This window comes from Kogia breviceps, chromosome 5 (assembly GCF_026419965.1).
Source record: "Kogia breviceps isolate mKogBre1 chromosome 5, mKogBre1 haplotype 1, whole genome shotgun sequence".
NCBI classification, from domain to species: domain Eukaryota; kingdom Metazoa; phylum Chordata; class Mammalia; order Artiodactyla; family Physeteridae; genus Kogia; species Kogia breviceps.
Genome location: NC_081314.1, coordinates 103052605 through 103075469, shown reverse-complemented (window position 1 = coordinate 103075469; position 22865 = coordinate 103052605). Strand labels below are relative to the sequence as shown.

At 38.1% G+C, this 22865-nt stretch overlaps 2 protein-coding genes across 3 annotated transcripts in view; one reads left to right on the top strand and one right to left on the bottom strand.

The window, feature by feature from the left end:
- Positions 1-22865, top strand: part of CMSS1 (cms1 ribosomal small subunit homolog) — a 383345-nt gene that overhangs the window by 111237 nt on the left and 249243 nt on the right. The gene's annotated exons all lie outside the window — the stretch shown is intronic.
- The window catches only part of FILIP1L (filamin A interacting protein 1 like), a 309709-nt gene that overhangs the window by 104457 nt on the left and 182387 nt on the right, over positions 1-22865 (bottom strand). The window contains exons 3-5 of the mRNA XM_059064839.2: positions 17063-17315; positions 16139-16312; positions 8917-9095 (exon numbers count right to left, since the gene is read on the bottom strand). Coding sequence (XP_058920822.1) covers positions 8917-9095; positions 16139-16312; positions 17063-17305 — 596 coding nt within the window. The 5' untranslated portion in view covers positions 17306-17315. The remainder of the gene's footprint in view (positions 1-8916; positions 9096-16138; positions 16313-17062; positions 17316-22865) is intronic.

The window sequence follows — 22865 nt, the reverse complement described above, 5'->3', positions numbered from 1 at the left end:
GGAGAAATTGTTATGGAATTCTCACGTACTCCTAACCAACCAAATTATTAAAGGGGAATTTGACAAAGTGAACTTTGGATTCCACAGTGTTAAACAAATCAAACTTGTCTACATAAGGCCAGTACTATAAGCATTATGAACTATTGCCAAATTCGTCATGTGGTGAAAAAGGTGAGCCAGGATTCTGAATTTGGACTCTAAGTTTTGTGTGGGATTATACAGAGAGAGGAGGTTTCAGACCTTTCCGAGAAAGAGCAACAGAAGCAGTGTTTTGGAACATCAGTGATGATAGGCCATCACAATCTGAATTTGTTGGGGAAGAGGAAATACACTGAAATTATATTGACAATGGCAAAGTATTCTTTCAAGAAAATGTTATGTTTGAGTATGTTTTTGGTGATATGTTAGAATTTTTTTTTTGTCAGAAGTAACATATCTCTAAAACCAAAGCCTAGTCAGTGGGAAAGTCTGATTCATGTTATGAACATTCACTTTACATACTTTTTAACATCATGTTTTAAATGAGGTCAGATTCAAGATTAGTCCCAGGCAAAGTTATGAAGTAAGAAATGGGTACTCTCCTTCATTGCTAGTGATAGTATAAATAGTATATTTATAGAATGCAATTTAGCTACAGTTTTCAAAATCCTTAAAAGTTTTATAACTTTTTTTTTTTTTTTTTTCGGTACGGGGGCCTCTCACTGCTGTGGCCTCCCCCGTTGTGGAGCACAGGCTCCGGACGCGCAGGCTCAGCGGCCATGGCTCATGGGCCCAGCCCCTCCGCGGCATGTGGGATCTTCCCGGACCGGGGCACGAACCCGTGTTCCCTACATCGGCAGGCGGACTCTCAACCACTGCGCCACCAGGGAAGCCCAAAAGTTTTATAACTTTTGACCCAGCAATTCCACACCTAAAAATTTATTCTAAGGCAACAATCAGGAGGGTGTAAAAATTAACTGGAGTATGAGGCTATTCATCATAGTGTACTTTATAAAAGTGAAAAAGTAGAAGGAATCTAAATGCCCACAGTAGTGAACTTGGTAAATAAATTACATCTATATGACACAGTAGTATTCATGTACTTAAAAATTATGGTGTTGAGGAGTAGTTGGTCATTTAGGAAAATGTTCATGATTTTTTATTATTGAAAAAGTAGGGTACAAAAACTATGCAAAGTATGAATTGAGAGAGTTATTTTTAGCTTTTTAAATAGTTTATGTTTCTCATGTTTTTTAACTTTAAAATCCCATTTTTGGATCATTCTCTCCTCCAGTGCCTTGACCCATCCTATTTTATATCTACTCTCTCTAGGATAATCCCAGAGCTCTCAAGCTTATTTTGCTTCCCCTATCAAAATTGACTTCTTTTATATACTATTCTCCAAAGCTGGGCTAAGTGAAAAGAACGAATCCAGAAGCTAATTTATGAGAAGATATTAATGGAAAATAATAAATTAAAATGTAACAACTTTTTCTACATTTTAGTCACTTACTCAACAAATATTTATTATACTTTTTCATGCTCTTGGCCCTACAGAAGGAACTGTGAACAAAACAAATCAAAAGCCCACTTAATCCCTTTAGGCAAGAAGATGTTATTAGTGTGGGGATCTTGTGACACTGGCAGGCCCAAGGAACAGTGGAGTCTTTTGGTGCACTTAAAAACCATCATTTTGCGTGAGTCTTAACTTTGAGTATGTGGTATGCTGTGCTTTTCATAATATCATTGCATTAACCTTTCTGTTTATGATTTCCAGAAGGGGGAAATAGGTCACCATGGTTTAGGGGGAAAAAGAAGTTTTTGAGTACTATAGTGTCCAGCTCGGTGTTACAATGTTAGATCATTACGACATTCAGCCAATACCCCTACTCTGAAGCAAATAAGATACAACCAGGCCTAGAGAATGATCCTTCATTTGTGCCTGCTCTGTATTCTCAGTTGTCATTGTATCTGTAACACAACATTGCACTTGTTTTTGTGTCTTTGTTCCCCATACTGAAGGGTATGTCCCTTGAAAGCTTTTATTCATCATCACATACTTAGCACCCAGCATAGGGTCCAGCTAGGTGCCTTCCTGGCAATCCATAAAATGCCCAGTGGTATGGCACAGAGTATGCAAATGAACTAATTTGAAGAAAGGCAAATTTGAAGAAAGATGCTAATGCTTACTGAGTGTCAGACACCATACTTAGCACTTTTTTATGCATTATATAATTTAGTAATTGTAAGAACTTGTGAGATCCATATCATTTTTTTAACAGATAGTGAAACTGAGACTTACAGAAACTAAGTACTTCGTTCAAGGTCAAATAGCTAGTAGTACCAGATGAGAGGATGGGACCATGCTTCAAACTCTTGTTGGTTCTGACTCCAGGGTCTATGCTTTTAACTCCAATACCCTACACCCTTCCAAGGAAAGACCTTTCTGTGCAGTGATACTTACTCATCATTTGTGCCAGGCATCTCCCATTGTCATGGCTGGCCAAAGCCATTTGGCTTCATCTTCTCATGAGGAAAAATATACATTTGCCAGGGAAGTTTACCTACAAGTCGCAAATTCAGGATACAGCTTAATTCTAACGTTCCACCTTAATTTCCATTTATGAGACAAAATTTTCTATTTTGATATGGTTTAATGACTCTTCTACCTCTTTACATTTTATAGTCAGATGGAACAGAAGTTTGAGGTTGCCTTTCCACATTCAGTCTTTGGCTTCCTATTTTATAGGGCTGTTAAGCTAGTAGCTATGAGCCAATTAGATATATTTATCCAGGGCTTACTGTATCCTGCATTCTCCTAGAGCTATGTGGGCTGTTGGATAATTGCAGTCCTTAATATCCTTTTTGACTGACCTTTTATAATGTTGCAACGGCAGTGTCAGTACCACAGAATGAACACCTGGATCATCTATAGATTACTTTATGAGGGTCTTATCTTTTCAATTGTATTGTAATTATGTCTTAAATTTCTTTTGATTTCCCACAATACCAAGCACAAGGCTTGAGCACCTAGTAATGATTCTGGGGAGAACAGTGCCGAATATGTTATCAGGAGAGCTAGCTTCTGGTCTGGCTCTGCTGCTGTTTAGCAGCAAGATTTGGAGGTTTCTAGCTGAGTCTTGATGGGCCTCACTTTTCACAATTCAAAAATTAGAGGGTTGGTCTAGATTGCTAGCTCTTTTCTGATTTAAATTTAGGATTCAGAGATCTGTAATTCTTTATGATTATCTGATAGATTGATTCACTGTGGTGGAATAAACAGGAATAGAAAAGTTGTAAATTGACCTGGATTTACAAAGATGATAAGTTCAGGTTTGAATATGTGACATTCAAGAAGCAATAGGATGTACCTAAATCTAGGTATCCTTTAAGAATGGAAATACTACAGACTTGGATTTGAAGTTGGTGGTTGAGGTGCTGTCATTCTCACTGACCTCTTTTGATAGTGTGGGTTAGAATCATAGGCTTGAAGTAAAAGTTGCTTATTCGTAACAATCACATAATCACAGATTTTTAGATCCGAAAGAGACACACAAATGATGTAAGCCTGTCCTTTTTTTTTTTACATACAAGATTGGAGAAATGGAATTTGCCCAGGGTTACACACGAGCTGCAGATCCAGTCTGAAAACCAGAGTACCCTACCTCCAAGTTCCCAGTTCATCCTTCACTGTGCTCGTTATGTTTCCTTTTAGACTGCTTTTTAATATTTGTAGTATTCTTTTGTGAGCAGTAAATTCACTAATCATTGTATATACACATACACACCCAATATTATTTGTAAAGTTTAGTTCAGCTTTCTGGGAAGGAACAGCAATAAAATAGCATCATCGCTCTATCCAAATTTTAACCTCTGTAATTAAATGGTTTTGTATAGAAACCACTGAATTGTGCAGTTACAAGGGTATGGTTTTGTGACATCTGTTGAAAGTTAAGTCATGATGTACAGTCCTAAATGGTTTTTTTGGTATCCTTGTGAGGTAATCGCTCTGCATCCCTACCCAGACTCTATTAGGTCTGAGGTATATGAACACTAGGCTGATCACACTGTGATTTTCTGTAGAATTATAATATCAAAATATGTGTTTTTGGTGGTCTCCATTTTGTTCTAACAAAGTACTGGATACTGATGACAAAGGTCAAATGGAGATCTGGCATCCATTTCACAACTTGCAAGACATAGCCTTGAGAGTATGTAATACATATAACTCCTTGCCAGAAAACTGAAAGGAAATGATTGCATTTGAGTACAATGCATTCTACAACAATAGTTTAGTGTGCATGAAATTTAAAACTGCTGGCTTTCCAAATATTTTTTAAAAGTAGACTTAGTTTATTTATTTTTAAAAACCCTTATGCCTACTATGTTATGCTTCATGGGATATTCTTAAAAGCTGAGGTTTAAGACCAAAGAAATTGAAAATCCTAATGGCAATACTTGCAAGATATTGAATTCTCTAGTAAAGTACTCTAGTTTAATGTGTTTATTGAGTTCTCCTGAATGTTTTATTTTCATAAGTATTTCATGTATTATGTTTTCATACCATACTGGTGCCTTTTTTTCCTACCTATCATGATCTCATAGTACCCTGGAAGCATTAGTATCAAATCATAAAGTCTACAGTGGTGTCTCTGTTTTACACATGCACAAATGAGTTGGGGTTTTAGGTCAGTGATGAACACATCTACCTACTTCACCTAGGATCTAGCACAGGACCTGGAATGTAGCAGGCATTTAATTAATTGGGGGTTTTTTTTGGTTGTTTTTAGTTTGGGGTTTTTTTGTTTTTTGTTTTAGTGAATGAATGAGTGGCAAGCAGCACTAAATAGCTAACTAGTTAGTTAAACTAACTAAAAAATTAGATAGATTAATACACTTATTCATTTATATATTTAAATTTATATATTTATATTTCAGGGGAGTATCCAAAGCCTCTAGAAAGAAGATTTGATGTTTTTTGAGAGAAAACTTTGAAAGTAATCCAGTATACTCAGTTAACAGGAGGGTCAAATATAGCTCAGTGTTTCACTCACCTTTCCTGATGCCCATCTAGAAAACAGGCCTGTCATAGTAGAAAAGAGTTGATGATGGAAATCTTTCTTTATAAAGTTGCTTCAGCCAAAGGGACGGGGGAGACGCTTTGTTCTTTACTAAGGACTTAGTCCAAGGTATGGTCAAGGCAACAACCCTTGAAGCTGGGTCCCTGCTGACTTTCCTGCAAAGACCCTTCTGCCCCCTGAGCCACTATTCTATCTAGTCACACCTGCTCAGGACAGGAACAAGAAATTAATTCTGCCTGTGACTCCTTCCTTCCTATGTCGCTCTTGAGAAGCTACCATTTGAAGTCCTGCTTTATGAAACCAGAATTAACAGTGCTAACCTACTTGGCCAAGATATTATGAAAAGTAATTTAAGGCTTTAAAAAAATCCATAGTTGAAGCCACATCTTTAGACAGAGTTGCCATAACAATATTTGTTTCCCACTTCAGCGGTTTCAAGGCCAGAAATGCAGTAATATATATGGTTCGTATACATGGTTTGTTTTAGTGTTCTAAAAAAGAAAGCTCGGTTTCAAAAAAAGGAAACTCTTTTTTTTTTTCCTTCACAGCCTTTTCCCCCATTGAAACTGAAAAAGGAAAAAACTTATGCAAGCTTTTTTCAAAGTACAGAAAAAATTGGCATTTCACTTATGGGAAAATTTTGCAAAATTGCACTGACTAAAAGTGATTTTTGTTTTGGCTTTCCTGTGAAGCCATCCAGAAAGGCCAAAAATTACTGGCATTGCTTTTGTATAAAACCTTTCACATAGACGCCACTTGTAATTCAGCCAAGTACATAATTCAGGTCATCATTAACACACACATCCACACATTGGAGCTGGTCAGTGAACAGAAGGTTGTCATGGAATGTCACTATAATTATTTTATGGACAGACCAAACTGCACAGATTACAGCGAAGGAAACTTTGCATTAACACGCTTGGGAACAGGGTTTCCTGAGCTGTTCCCTGCCCCCACCCTCCTGCAGTGGGAAAGCCAATTGTTTACTGATTACGACAGCGACATCACTTGGCAAACATTTTGGCCTAAACTCAATGTGTGACATCAGTCTCCTTTAGGGTTTTCCACATAAAATGAATTCTCCGAAGAAAACACAGAAATTGAGCCTTAATTTGAAATCCATTATTACACCCTCTAAGGTCTCATTAACTATCTCAACATGTATTTCTTAATTTTTATTTTCTTTCCAAGTAGATATTATCTAACACTAAAAATACAATCACTAAACTTTCACAGTATTTTTCAGAGTTTCAATCAGATAGTCCTTTATAGTTATATTCACTCAAACCACGTTTGTGGGGGTTATGATATTCTTTCTTTCTTTGTACTGAGGGTCACTGATTCGGGAGTGGCTTACATCACTTTGTTTGAGGAAGGAAGTAAACATTATTCTTTGACTCCTTAGAATAAATTAGTCTTGCTTTTGTGAAGGGTGGCTGCATGTTTGAGAGGAAGTACTCTCACTAAAGTTAGGTTTGTGTTCTGTCATTTGTTGTCAGAGAATGAGACACATGAATGGTATTTTACTCCCTTGTATAAGCACCTCCTCTGTATATATTTACCTGAAATTATTAGTTTCCCCCATCTCTTTGTTAGATGGTGTTCATTTAGTATTTTTATGTACATGGCCTTAAAGCAAGTGGAAGTCAGTTATGCCTCATGAGGCCCACAGTCTCCCTGCTCCAAGCAGGGGGGCCAGGAAGGGCCAGTGCACCAAGAGTGCCAAGATATGGGAATTGTGATGTACACATGGAGCAGGAGAATTGTCTGTGTATCATGTGAGTCAAGAATAGCCTTAGCATTCTCACACCCAAAGAGTTCCATCTGGAAGTTGTTCCTGGGCAAACAGAAAGAGCTGGATATTCCCATATCTTCTGGAGTGGCTAAACAGGGAATAAGAATCACTCCAGTTATTTTTTCTTATTTTTTGGTAATGGTTTGTTTACTTTCATTATTCTTCAAGACAAAAAACTTTTGCCTCCTATATGGCTAAAAAATGTGATCTTTTAAATTCTCGCTCTTAAACTACTTTGATACATGTAGAAATACCGTTCTTAATATACTGATTCCTTGGTGTACAATTTATATTCATCCCACTATTTTCCTTTTCCTCTAGCCCGTGGCCTTTATTCCTACTCCTCTTTTGTTCTCATTTCTCAGTGTTGTTCCTCTTTGCTCTCTTGATTTAAATAATCTTCACCATCTGCCTACCAGCTTTACAGTGTTACTTCTGGATAGACCTCCTCAGCCTTCCTCCAGAAGATAGTAGAGAGATAATGGTGACCATTAGAACTATACCACCAACAGCCTTTCACATTTCCACCCTAAATCTGTATCCTCTTGCCTTCTCCATTAACGTGGTTAAGCCCCCGGGGCAGAGACCTCCAGTACCTCTTTGTTCTATGGCAGACAGCACTCTGACCATGGTCAATAAATGTTCATAATAATGAGAGATGTCTATGTTCAACAAGTTAGTGCCAAATAACTTTTGGAGGCCAAATGAGGCCACAGGTGCCAAGTCACAAGGGTTCAAAATAATATTTAATATGACATTGTCTCATTGAATAACAAATCTTATACTGTAAGGTCTGAGCCAAATCTTCCTTTGGTGCCAGACTTCTTTTGCTTCTTTAATCTGCCCCTGAAGATATTTCAGGTTCACGAGAGGCAAGGTAACAAGGCCCCCTCTCTATGTAGTGAGTAGAAACCAAACCCCCTGGTGAATGTAGAAAAAGAAACTGGATGTGAGGGCCATTGAATCTCTAGTGCTCTGACGACTACCATGAAGTGCACTGAAAAGAAATGAAAGTTTGCCATTAGTGTAGCTATTATGTAACTTTGATTACCTAGTTAAAATATAAATTGAAAGTAGTCAAATAAAACAGTTGAGACTACTAGTATTTTAGAAAAGGGAACTCACAGTAATTTTTTTTTCTGTATTTTTCTGTGATTGTTAGAATCTAGCGTCATTAGCTCTGTAACTCATAAGAGAAGTATACATGGAATAACAAAAGTGACATGAAGGTCCAGGAAAAATTTGACATTGCTAAGATTGGTTATTTTCTATCTTTGCAGTATTAATAGAGAGGAGTCATTTTTCTTTCATTTTAATATGGATGTTCATATTTTCTAAGGTGATTCAGAACAGAGGGTCAAAGTTGAGCAAAATAACCTGCTTTCCATATGGTTATAAACCAACCATTTTCTCCCTTTTTATAGCCAAGGTTCTCTAAATACTAGTTCACATTTTAAGCTTCTATGTTCTCATTTCTTATTTATTCTTCAAAGTATTGTGATTTGGCTTCTGCCTTCACTGTTTTATTGAAAGGGCTCATTAAGTTCTTCAGTGTCTTCCTTGTTGCCATCTTGGGACATTTGGTCATCCTTTGCTGTATTATCTGGTGCTGTTTGCTCACTCTTTCTTGAAAGTCTTCCCTTGCTTGGTTCCTTGCTTTCTCTTCTAGTTCTTCTAATCCTTCACCATTCTTCATTCCTTCTCAGCTCCCTTTCTTGACCCATTTTTCTGGAGGAAAACCCTCACTTGATGGGTCGTTGTGTTGTTTTCTAGAGTTCCCATCTCAAAATTCTCTCCCCTCACCACACCAACACTCCCTTGAAGAATCAGGTGCCCAGCATTTATGTTTCCACAGTCCTATCACACCCGGTTATTCTTGCATTGTATTGATATTGTTTTTAAACATATCCTTTTCCTCACTCTGGACCATGAGATTTTTGAGACCAGAGGTTGTCATATTTACCTTGTATCCATGTATCCCTTGGTATAATGCCCAGCGCATAGTGAGAGGTTAGTAAGAATTTGCAGAATAGGTCACTGTCTTGTCCAAAGTAGCCTTACCTTTCACGTTCCTGTTCTAGCAAGCTTATGAATTCATCACTCTTCTCCATGTATTCTTTATGTTTTCTCTTTTCTTCCTCCAACTCTAATATGGTTTGCCTGTGAGATTTTTCTACCGTTAAAAGCTGTTCCAGGATTCGTCTGTGAGATTCTTTATGTTTTTCCACGACTTTGTCCAACTACAAAAGAAAATACATTAATAGTCTAAGTACAAATCATTCATAATACTGCCATCTCTCCCTCTTTTAGAAATATCAAAGTTTTAACAAATTAATTCAACAGTGGGTTTATGATTTCCTTATTTAGTTTTTTATCATTACTCTTGTTAATTGATACTTTTTGATGTTGCAACACAAATGTAACTTTCTTACTGTCATTTTTTTTTTTTTTTTTTGGCCACACCACATGGCTTGTGGGATCTTAGTTCCCATGTCATCATTTTTTTTTTTTAACCAGAAAGAAAAATTGGCTCCTCTGTAAATATCTGAACAATTTCTCCATACCCCCTTTCTGCCACTTCCTTTTCTCTCCAGGGAAACCATATCAGAGGAATGATGGAAAGTAAAGGAATCCTTGTACAATGTTTGATTCTGCCACTTCCCTAGCTGCCCAGCCCTCCCTAAAGTACTCTGCCCGCGTACATTTCTTGGATCCATGGTCTGTTTTTTAGTGCATTATTCATAAAGGTGTTTGTATTTTTTTTTAATTCTTGTTAATCAATTCTGTGTTGGTATAGACCTGGTGTAAACACCAAGTCCTTTCTGGTTTCAATGGCCTACTTATATCTCTATTATAAAACAATTACCCCATGTCTTATTTACTTTTGTCTCCTCTACTAGACTGTGAACTCCCTGAAAGCAGGGCCTACATTCTATTTTTCTTAAATTCTTTACATCTAATAGAGTGCTTTGCTTATAGCAGGTGCCCAGTATATGCTTACAGATTGAAAACAAAATAAGCAAGCAAGGAATCAAAAAAGAAAAGAGGGAAGTAGACTGATTAAAACAAAAGTGCTTCAGGATCTTTGACCAGTGATAAATTAAAATCCATTTAAGAACATGGTTTTGAAAGCATGTGACTGTCTAGATTAAATACTAAATTATAACTGATAATATTGGTTGATTTTGCCCTTTGCCTTTATTGTAAAAGACTGAAAATTTGTGACTGAATTTGAAGCCAGTTTAAATCGTACATCCTTAAAATCACATACTTAGGGCTTCCCTGGTGGTGCAGTGGTTGACAGTCTGCCTGCCGATGCAGGGGACACGGGTTCGTTCCCCGGTCCGGGAAGATCCCACATGCCGCGGAGCGGCTAGGCCCGTGAGCCATGGCCGCTGAGCCTGTGCTCCGCAACGGGAGAGGCCACCACAGTGAGAGGCCCGCATATCGCGAAAAAAAAGCACATACTTAACTAGGAATCCAAAACACAAAAATGGCCAAATCATTTTAGAAAAAGAAGGGAATAAAGGTGTCCCAGCATACATAACCCAGCTGACCTTTAAACGCTTAGGCTGGTTGTCTAGGTTTCTAATATGGGCTTATAATGGTGCCTTAACACACACAAAATACTTCATTATGTCATATAGGGTGATGTGTTTCTTTTTTTTTTTAGTGGTACGCAGGCCTCTCACTTTTGTGGCCTCTCCCGTTGTGGAGCACAGGCTCCAGATGCGCAGGCTCAGCGGCCATGGCCCACAGGCCCAGCTGCTCTGCGGCATGTGGGATCTTCCCAGACCGGCGCACAAACCCGTGTCCCCTGCATTGGCAGGCAGACTCTCAACCACTGCGCCACCAGGGAAGCCCCTAGGTGATGATTTTTAATTAATGTGACCAATCCTTTTGTGGAAGCTGAAATTGCTAAGTTGTATTGCTTGCTGGCAAAGTCACTTTTAACTAATGACCATCCTCTGAGAGGGAGGTTGTAGTGTTAATTGTCCTGGGTCTCAAGCAACTACAGTTCTCTGAAAACTTCCAGTTGCCCAAACATTAGACCGCATTATAAGGGAAATTCAAATCCACTGCTTTTAGAATTTGAGAGTGAAATAGTAATAGAATCAGCCTTAATTTAGGGAGCTTGACGTTTGACTTAGAGAAACATTCAATTTATCACAAGATCGGCCCTAGAATTAATAAATGAATAATTATAATAGGTATTTAGTAAAGCATAAATGAATGACTAAGGGAGGCTTCATAAAGGAAACTTCCTCAGATAGCTTCTTGTAGTTGTGTGGACATGAATATTAAACTTAGTTCAGCCCAAAAAGAGAAAAGAGAAGGTTTAGTTAATCTACTATTGCTTTCCATTGTGTTTTTCCTCCTTATTTTGTTTGTTTGCTTGTTTGTTTGTCTGTAGGGACAAGGAAGGAAGGTTGGAAAGAATCATTGCCGGTTGTTACGTAATCTCCTAAGGGCTCTCCCTTCCTTCAGCCTCACCCCCATCCAGCCTGTCCTTATCAGTGACAGCACAATCTTCCACCAGTGGGATTACTCCACTCTCCTATTCAGAGCTGAAAGGTTTCTCACCATCTGGCCTCCTGACACTTCCACCCCATTCTCATTCCGTACCTTCCCGTCTCTCTCACCCAGCCTTTAGCCACACCAGATTTCAGGTAGTTCTTAGAAGAACACACCGTGGTGCTTCAAGACTGCTTTTTTCAGTGCTGGGACATAGAAACCTTTTTCCCCTTCCACGCAAAACTTTTCCTGTTCTTCCTTTATGGCTTTCTCTGATAACTCCTGGGTAGAATTATTTGTTCCTTCATATCAGTGAAATGTCTAATTCTCTGTGTTTTCCTTTTCTCACCTTCCATGACTCTTGAAGAATGGCCTGTATTTACTGCATGCTATTTGGTGCTAAGGACCTCATGTTTGTCAACAGCAGAAATTGGAAAGGTGTCAAATAGTGACCTTGCAGAGGGAAAGTTCCCAAAGAAAGTGTAAGTGACTCTAGATATGTTTTAGCTTATGCTTGAAGTTTTATTCTGTGCCTTCGTTTCTCCGTACCCAAAATGCCTCTTAGAAAATATGCCAGTTGTTCTCAATTCAGTCTCTTCTTCAGTCCTACAGATCAAATGATTGACCTGAGCTTGTCTGAACTCATTTCATTTTCCACCAATTGTGTGTGTGCTTGGCCAAGCCACTTAACTGTTGTGTACTTCAGGTTTTTCGATTATAAATGTAGTGGTTGGGCTTGATTTCTAAGATCAATTGTATTGCCACAGTTTTCTCAAGGCAACAACTATTATTAAGTGTCTATTATGCTATATGTATTTAGTACTATGATAGTTGCCCTGGGAGAATTTTAAAGTCTCAATGCTTATACTCTTACTAGGCAGATAAGATATACACACTAAACAATTAGGAGCAGTATAAGGTGGTGTATCATTAAGCACTAAGGGACTATCAAAGAACCACTGCCCCTTTTTGATCTAGCCCCACTTGTGGATTGAATGAAGCCTGGGGAAGAAAACAGGAAGACTCAGTCACTTTAGGGAGTGTTAGGGGAAGAAAGATTAAAAAGATAACTCGTTAATGTTTACTGTGCAATGACAAGCTTATCATTTTAGCCTCCCTGATGTCATATCCTACCCGCAACCACTAATACAATCCAACTCCTGGCCTAGGATGAAGGAAGTCCAGTGTGTTCCAATAGGTTGGATTCTCCCGTGGTCAAAGAGAATGAAAGACAGAGAGATCATCAGTCTTTTTACTTTTGGCTGCTTAATATATGTTTAGGAAAGAATAATGACCTTTGTTTTAATAGCTCCTGAGTCACAGACCACCCTAATTTGGGGCTTTATCTTCTTTCCGAGCTATGGCTTTGGTTCTCTTTGTTCCGTTGGCTCTTTGAAGATTGTCTTTTTCTTTGATTACACTGAGTATACTAGTAGAGATAAAGCTAGTTCAGACAGTAGAGAAATTATTTGGCTGTTTTAGTAGATCAAAGGTAACCAAATATGCTATTCATAAAATGTTCCATCTTCTTCCCTGTCTTTACTGAAACCTGGTTTTCCTGGATAATGCTAGAATCCTAAACTAGAGACTGCTCATTTTCACACTGCCTCAGTATCTCAGATACTGGGAATGGGGGCATGATTCTTGTCTCTTCATGACCCCTGCCGGACTCTTCTGAAAGCCCTTCATTGTTTTATTGTCACCCTGAATGGCGATAGTCTTCTGTCATTCTTACTTGGTCATCTACTGAGCTTCAGGTCATTCTCACAGTACCTTTGTACTGTCAATCTTGGTAGCATTCTGGGTGTGCCAGCTTACCCAGCCATTGTCAAAAGTGAAAAGCCAGAGGCTATACTGCAAAATGAATATGTCTTTTGGTTCCTAGCACTGGAAGTTTGTGGATTATAGAAGAGAAAGATTGAAAATATGTGGAGCCAGAAGCTAGTCTGCGGAAATTTCCCTTTTTAGTTCCTGGCTTCAGGATTTCTCTAGCTCCATGTAAAGCTCGTCCGTGCACTTAAGAGTATGCTAGATATTTTATCTAATCTTTTTATGTATTTTTAAGTGATACGATTTCATGATATGTCATCCACAATGTTTCTGGAAATGGAATTTCTTTATGTTCTACTTGAGTAACCCCTACTCATTCTCTGTAACTTGGCTTTCCTTATTCTTCTATCTAAATTCGATCCCTCATTATACTCTCTCATAGTGCTTTGTGGTTTTCACCACAAAAATTAACATAGTGTGTATTATATACTTATTGTGTGATCACTTGTTGTCTGTCACTCTTAAAAGAGACATTAAGCACCCTGAAGACAGGAAGCACAACTATTTTTATACAATGAAAATTATGAAGTGAAATTTAAAAGCTGAACTATATAGTTGCTTAAAATAAGTATCAATACTTTAATAATTGCCCTAAGGTAATGCTAATAAGGTATGCACATTCTTTTATTATAGTACCTTGATAAATCCAAACTGTTGTTATATTTTTCTTAATATCCTTTTTGGAAGAACTAAGAATATGTTAGGCCATTAACTCAAGTATCTTTTTTAAGATAACTTTTAGTATAGAAGCCTAGGTTGGAAAGAAATAGGAGGTTAAAACTGTTCTGGACTCTGAGTTTTTCCCTCCCTCTCTCCCTATCCACATCCTTTGTTCTAGCTTGCAGGCCTCCACCTTAAGTCAGTGTTCCTAACATATGACATAGCTGAGAACAGTTTGTTTTTCTAAGGTATTTTGCCTTATGAATAGATAAATCCCCTTTAGTTTACCCTAGACATGGTTGAGATTTTTCACATTTTTTTTAAAGAACATTATGAGGAAAATAAAAGGAGGAAGATGGAGGAAAACAAAATAATAAATTTTTAGCATGCACATCCTTACCCTGATGTAAGTAGGGTGCCGTGCCCCCCGGTATGGTCTTAGTGGGAACACCCCACTTTCTTTCTTTTCTTCAGCCCTATCTAGGGACTCCCAGTCAGAATTTCCCTTTATTGTTTATTTTCTGGATATCCCCCCTCACCTTTACTTCCTAGATAGAGGAAAAGGGTAGGCAACTGGGTTGTTGGGTAGATAGAATTATAGGGGCTTCAAGGAACTGGGAGAGACTGGTAGCTGAGGAGAGAAAACTATCAGGGGGAAGTAGGCAAGAGAAGAAAACGGACAAATCGTGGAGATGGGAATGTAAGGGGTGTGTGTGTGTGTGTGTGTGTGTGTATATGTGTGTGTGTGTGTGTGTGTGTGTGTGTGTGTGTGTGTGTGTGTGTGTAGGGGTATCTGTTGGTTGAGTAATCAAGGAAGGTTGGATTTATAAATCAGGGCCAAATTATGGATAACTTTTAGGGACACTTTGCAGAGTTAGGATTGCAAGCATTTGCAGAGAGGGTATTTCCAGTTTTGTTGTATACAATAGAATTATTTAGTTACAAAAGTAACTAAAACTTTTCCTACTGATTTCAGGATAAGTTTGGAATTATTCTGTTTTATTTTACTCTGAAGTGTTGAGGGGTTGTGCCATTTGTGGAGTTTTGTGAGTATATGTTCAGTGATAATTAACTTGCATTTGCACTTATACTGGTTGGGGAATTTGTGCTTAATGCTGTTTCACAGTCACTGTGTTGGGAGCCAGAATACAGTTTTAACACTATTGACTTGAATGAGGCTTTGGCTCCTCTTGTTTAAAATTTGGATTAAAGTGCAATCAACAGACTTTGGGTGGTCTCATCCTCACCCCTCAGAGAAGCAGATCCATATGACCAAACTCCTTCACAATTTGGCAAGATGGTAGGCTTCTGTCATGAGACACCCAAGACAAGAATAGCAAGGACATTAGAGGTCAGTCCTGAGGTAGGTTGCCAGAGCGTATGTGGGGGAAATTTGCCCAAAATTTGCTTTCACTCTCTCTAGCCTTAACTTATGCTCCTAGTTGTTTCCTTTTTATAAAAATGAAAAATTATGAAATTTTCCATTGAGGTCTCAGAAGAATAAAATAAGGATGCCAAGGAGTTTCAGAAATGTCAGCAAGTAAAAGAGCAAGCAGTGCTGTATCTTTGTGCAGTGGTGGCCGTGTTGAGACTGTTCATCTTTGCTGTTGTCATTGTTGGGCATACTTAGTGGGAGAAAAGTCTTTACTGTCATTAAACTTTTGAAGGAAAAAGAGGATATGTGTTCATCTAAAATGTATGCTTTCTAAAACTCTGTTTCCTGTATAATTCTTCAGATCATTTCCATTCATGCTCAGAATTTCTATGACATAATACTTCAGTGTTTTCAAAGAAATTAACTTCTATGGTTAAACTTTATCTGTTTTTTATTATTGCCTTCAGATCTCCAAAAGAAGTGCAGATTCCTCTGTGTGTGTGTGTGTGTGTGTGTGTGTGTGTGTGTGTGTGTGTGTGTGTGTGTGAGAGAGAGAGAGAGTGTGTGTCTGGGTCTGAGTGTGTGTGTGTGTATCTGTGTGTGTCTGTGTGTCTATGTGTTTATACAAGAGGGAAAGGGGGGGAGAGAAAAAGAGAGGAATTCTCTTGCATTTGTTAGGTTTTAGTCTGATGTTAAGAAACAAACCCAGTGGGAACATCCCATCCATGATTTATTCTCCTTTTCTTTCCTGTAGAACATGTAGTATTTATCTACCTGGGGTAGATTTTAAACATACAACTATAAATAATCGAAAAAAGAGTTACATGTCCTGCTCACCTGCCAGGCTTAGTGCTTTACTGGCTGGTGAGCTTACTCAGTGCACACCCCTGACGTGATACATACCTCATTCATTGGTTTCTCATAGATGTCCTCCTGCCAAGGGACAGATTTTGCTTGAAAAGCATCTCGCTGGAGAGCTTCTAGCACCTTTTTTGGAGTGACAAACCCATACTGAGCTTCCAGCAAAGCCAAGTCCATTTTGTCAGCCTTTAAAATGCCTATGACTTCATCTCGCGCCTGCAGAAACAAAAAGCATTTCAGAAAGCCCACTTTATCTACCAGCAGTCTCTGCAAGTGATTTCTTGTGTAGTTGAGTATTTTTTCTCTTCTCCTTCAAATATAAACAAATCATATTTGGTTATAGAACCTTTTAGAAAAGGTAGCAAAGCTATGTCCCTTTACTTCATCCTTCTTACAGTCTAGTTACACATTAATAATGTTTTTAAAAGTGATCACTATGCAGCATGGGGAGACTCTACATTTTTTATTGTGTTTGACAAGCAGATAACATGATATGCCTCAATGGACTGGCATTTTCATTTTCAGGGATAGGAAATAAGATTCCCCTATATATGTAGCAGCTGTTTTTAGTTTTTTGTGTAGGTTAATAATGCCAGGGCAAGTCTAGGAGCCAGTTCATGTGAAGTACAAAAGCACCTATTGTTATTTAAACCAGTCCAGAAGTCATCTGCTATTATTGTTGCTCATACGTGCCTGTGCACTGAAGCTTGTGCACAGCATGGCTAGAGGATGTGACCTTTCACAATGTGCATGCCAATCGCATGTCATAACAATAGCCCTTTTAGATGTGATTAATTGCTCTTCATGCTGCCAGAAGAGAATTCTGTGAATGTGTACCTTACACTTTGCTTTCATGTATATACAAGTATGAAGCACAAATATCTATTTCTGTGGCAGCCACCACACAAAAATTCATAAGCAGACTTCCACTGGAAGCATGAGGGGGATAATTCTAACCCAACTGACCTGCAGTTCTCCCTCCAGAATGCTGAGAAGAAATAATAGGTCGTCTCTTGAGAGGTCTTCTCCTTGGTGGCCATTACCACTGTGTGACTTAGGATATGGAAGGATTGCATCCAACTCACTGGTGGGGTCTTTGTCTTGCTGTGTCTGCTTCATGTCCCCAGGACCTTGGAAACTGTAGTCTTCACTATGTCCTGGAAATTGCTTTTGGGCTGAGCCCTCTGTGTCACTGCTTCTGGAACGCATTCTTTAAGGGCTGGAAAGAAGGAAGACAATTTGTAACTCTTAGTGGAAGTAGAGTTTTAATAAGAGCTCCTATTACTGCTTTGACAAGTCTGCACTCTCGTTATATTTACCACAGCCAAAGACTCGATCTTTCTGAAGTCTACAGCAGAGAAGGGCATTAGCAGATTCATAAATCACAGTCTTATTTACACTTCTCTTTTAAAATCAACATTTTAAAAAATGTGTTCTGCTTTGATTAAGGCCACTTATATCCATGGGTAAACAGACTGTGTATTTGAACTTCATCCGCCAAGCATTCCACCTCAGGGACCTGGGTCATACCTCCAACCTAGGCCTAAGTGCTTACATAAGATGTACTTAACATAATTGTAAAATGGTAAATTTGCTAATTGTTCTAACTTTCTTCAGAGTCACATTATAGTGTTTCCTTGTGGAAGTTTAAAAAGAGTTTTAAAATTTCTTAGCCTTTGGTGCTTTAAGAGAGAAGCATCAGAATTACAAAATACTTTGGGTTACTTTGTTATGACGGTAAAGTCTAATATTAAAGGAATGAAGGCTTGGTCCCTGGCTGTATCCTTGACATTCTGCTAAAATTCCAGAGCTGACCTCAGATAAGTCAAGGATTTATATTTAGGACCCTTATCTACAAAATAAGAACACTAGTGCCTATAGTAGTTAACCATTATGAAAACAATATAAAATAAATTAATATTTGAGGGACATATTAGCTCCACATCTGATTATACAATTATCCAAATTAATTTACAATAGCAAGATAATTTTTTCCACCTTTGAGGTTTGTAATGGAAAGAGAAAACATCAAGTGAACTTATAGTCTGCTTCAGTGATGTTCAAGCAGATTAATTTTACTCATTCTTACAAATCATGTAACTTTCAGCATTATTTTTTTTAATATTTATTTATTTTCTATATTTTTTTGGCTGCGTCAGGTCTTAGTTATGGCATATGGGGATCTTTCATTGCGGCGCAGGCTCTTGGTTGTGGTGTGGGCTCTTCGTTGTGGCACGGGCTTCTCTCTAGTTGTGGCGCCCAGGCTCCAGGGCACGTGGGCTCTGTAATGGCAGCACTTGGGCTTAGTTGCCCCGTGGTATGTAGTATCTTAGTTCCCCAACCAGGGTTGGAACCCATGTCCCCTGAATTGGAGGGTGGATTCTTTACCACTGGACCACCAGGGAAGTCCCTTTCATCATTATTGGTACCTTGCTTTTCATTTGTAATAATATTTCTTTAAAAATCTGGAGGGAATTCTCTGACGGTCCAGCGCTTGGGACTCTGCGCTTCTACTGCAGGGGGCACGCATTCTATCCCTGGTCTGGGACCTAGGATCCCACATGCCGCGCACAGCGCAGCCAAAAAAAAAAAAAATCTGGAAAGGTCAAGCATACAGAAAAGTATGGAAATATAATGAATCACTACATGCTAGCACACAGATTTGTAAAATCCTAATGTACTATATACATTAGAAAAGTTTTTTTAAGTAAAATATTGACATTATAGATATAGTAGAAGCCCCTATGTACCTCTTCCTTAACCCACTCTATACCCGCCCTACCCCAGAAGTAGCCATCTTGAATTTGGTGTTTATTATTCCCACGCATGTTTTGTACTTTAGTTTATACTTTTAGTGCATGTGTATATATTGCTGAGCAATATATAGTATTGCTTTGCAGATTTTCAAACCTAATGTAAATACAGCATATTGAATGTATCATTCTGAAAATGTTTTTTCATCCTGTATTTTAGAGATTCTTTCTTGCTCCATTTTACTTATTTTACATAATTAACTGCTATATAGTATTGCATTACATGAATAGGCCATCATTTACTTATCCATTTTACTGTTGATGGATGTTTAAATAGTTTACTTTTTTTAGTATTAGAAAAAAATGCAGCTGTGAACATTCTTGTGCATTTTTTTTTCCTGTGAACATCCATTTCTTCAGGTAGTATCCTTACAGCATAGGAATGGGATTTTGGCTCTCCTAAATGGAGTACCAATTTATAGCAGAGTGTAAGAGTTCTCATTGCTCTGTATCTTCATAAACATTTGCTATTAGGGAATTTATAATTTTTACCAATATGGTAAGTGAAATGGTATCTGACTTTTTATTTGCATTCTATAATTAATGAGAGCAGGCATCCTTTTATGTGTTTAGAGGCCCTTTGAATTTCTTCATAAAATGCTTGTTCATAGCCTTTGCCCATTTTTCTTTTGTATTATTTATCTTTTTCTTATGAATTTGTAGGAATTCGCTGCATACTCTATAAATTACTGTTTTGTTGATTATATGTTTTGATGTTATATTTTCTGGTCTGTAGCTTACATTTCCACTTTATGTCTTTTGTGGTATAGAAGTTTTATGTTTTAATTTAGTCAAGTTTATCAATTTTTTTTTTTTTTTTTTTTTTTTTTTTTTTTTTGCGGTACGCGGGCCTCTCACTGCTGTGGCCTCTCCCGTTGTGGAGCACAGGCTCCGGACGCGCAGGCTCAGCGGCCATGGCTCAGGGGCCCAGCCGCTTCGCGGCATGTGGGATCTTCCCGGACCGGGGCACGAACCCTTGTCCCCTGCATCAGCAGGTGGACTCTCAACCACTGAGCCACCAGGGAAGCCCTATCAATTTTTAAATCAGTTCTTTTCTTTATAATTTGCATTGGAAAGCAGAATTTGAACAGTGGCAGTATAAAAGAATAGCTAAGACCTTGGACTCTGGAACCACTCTGCTTCAGTTCAAATCTCTACTCCATTACTTATTGGCTATAAAACTCTGGACAAGTTACTTAACACCTCTGTGCCTTTCTCATCTGTAAAATGAGGATGATAGTAGTAGTATATTTATAACCTAAAGTTGGTGTGAGGATTAACTGAGTCAACACATGTCAAATGTTCGCAACATACTTCATACAAAATTGTCACTCAATAAACATTAGCTTTTATTAACATTATTATTAACTTTATTTTTATTCCCCCCAATTTTATAGTGTTTCTCTATTACCTTTATAGTTAGAAAAAATTTCAAGAATTGAAGCAAGTTTATTTGATTACCTCTTTCATCTAATGAGTTGTGAGCTATGAATAAAGGGGGAAAGAAAAGAAGATTGAAAGAATGGCTTTGTGTCTTTCTTGGGTACTCTGTTTAAGAAGTGACTTTTACCACTCCCAGCTTGCTGGCACCACTTGAGAAACCTGAGTGTAGAACAGTTTAGGAACCTTGAGGACTTCACAACCAACCAGCTAAGCCTCCATTCATCTCTCCACCCATCCTTCAACAAGCATTTATTGAAGGCCCACTGTGTGTCGTGCACTAAATTGGTTATTTATGGTGTGGCTTCCTTACTTCCCTTAATACAAGTGATACATTTTCAAACGTAAGGTTTATGGAAATAGTTCGTAAATCTGGGATCATGAAAAGTGCACTGAACTAGACAGAAGTCATGTGAAAAGAATTCTGTCACAAATCAGCTGTGAGATTAGTTAAGACACTGACCCTCTCTGAGGGCAGTGCCCTGAATTGTGAAGTGAGGTGGAGGTGAGGAGGTGATCTCTGTGGCCTCCTTTCTCCTAGGATGTATAACGATTCTTGCCACTGTGCCTTTCTTTTAGCATAGATTTTCAATAGTATATTTAAAAGACATGGGTTTGTGGGTCTGCATCTTATAGGAAATCCACAGAAATCTAAATGCTACATATGGACTACATATGGACCTGTGACTTTTGATTTTCACCAGAGGAGAGATCACAGTTAAAAGACAATGCTTAAGGAAATAATCCCAGCAATAATTTTCAACTGAGAATTTTCAATAGCCTCATCATAACAATCAGGATGTAAAAGCAGAACTTGAAGGTGTTTATTGCCTTATGTGTTTATTATTTACATATTTTATTTGTCAGTAACAAACCAACTATCAAGTGATACTAGTGGGGCACCCTGTCTTGAAGTTACAATGTCCATCCAGAGAAATTTTAAACATTCACTTTCAAAATTTTAACAAGTCACATAATGTGTTTTCTCTACAACTCATGTTCTTTCTTACTTCCCTCCATCACACATTTATTTACTCTATTAGATGCTGGAGATAGACAGTGATGGTGGTGGTGGTGGTGGTAATGACGATGACAGCTAATACTTACTGGGCAGTTACTACATGCTAGGCATTCTTCTAAGCATTTTACATTTATTAACTCATTCAATTCTTATAACAACCCTATGAGGTAGGGAATATTATTATCTCCATCTACAACAAAGAAATGGAAGCACAGATGAAGGTTACACAGCTAATAAGAGGCAGAACTGGGATGTGAATCCAGGCAACCTGGCTCCAGAACCTGTGCTCTTAAAAATCATGTGTCATGCTATTATACTGTACTGCCAAAGACAGATGGCTATAGACACCCTGTCTGAAATGGATACAGACACCATGTGTGAAAAATGCTTATAGCCTTGCTGAAGAGATTACTTATCAATAATTACAGTACAGATGAACAGTGGTCTGTGGCAGTAGTTGTCACTGACTCTCCCCTATGTAGCCAAGGAAGGATTTATTTATTTGAGAAAAGCAAAGACATAGAAGGAGTATATTTTTATGTAGGGATAGAAGGTTGAGGATATATAAGATTTATGACTGTGGAAAACCCCATTATGTATGTATTTATGTATTTATAAATAATATTCCTATACTAGCATATTAATATATGCTATGTACCTTATGAAAACATATTCAAAAAGGAAAAATATTAATTAAAAAATAAGATATCTAATTGTTTTTCTCCCACCCTATTGGATTGTCTTAAACACCTCAGGAAGATCATTGCTCTGGCCTATAGGAGTAATGGAAGGTTGTTAATGTAGACCAGATATGTTTAAAATAAATAAATATTACATACCACTTTATTTACAGATATGTTCTCACATGAAGGGCAGGGCCATCCATGTCTTCCACCAAATATTAATAGTCTCCATTCATATGTCTCATGGGGTTTCTGACCTGATGCTTCATACCTAATGGCTGTTCAACAGAGTGAATGGTTTGCTCTTTCTATTTTGTGGCCTATCCCACAACTTAGATAACATTGCTAAATAACAATGGCTCAAAATTATATGGGCCACTGTACATTTTTAGTCATCTTGCAGCTCAGCTGGGTATGAATGGTCTAAGATGGGCTCACTCCCATATCTGACTGTCAGCTAGATCTCAGCTGGATCATCTCATCTTTGCTCCACATGGGCTTTCAACCTCTGGTAGGCTAGACCAGGCTTCCCCTTATGGCGGTCTCAGGTCAGCTTCTCAAGAGTGTGAGACTCCAAGGCCTTATTTATATTGGTGAAAGAACAGCACAAGCCTAGCCCAAATTCAGGAAGTGGGGAAATAGATTCACCTCTTGATGGAAGGAGCTGCAGAGTCACATTGCAGAGGATGGGGAAGAGTTAGTTAACTGCAGCCATCTTTGAAAAACTCTAGGTCTATCACACTTACAGATTCAGACTTCTGTGAAAATCAAATAAAAATCTAGTTTAAAAGAGGGGTAAAATATACTTGGTT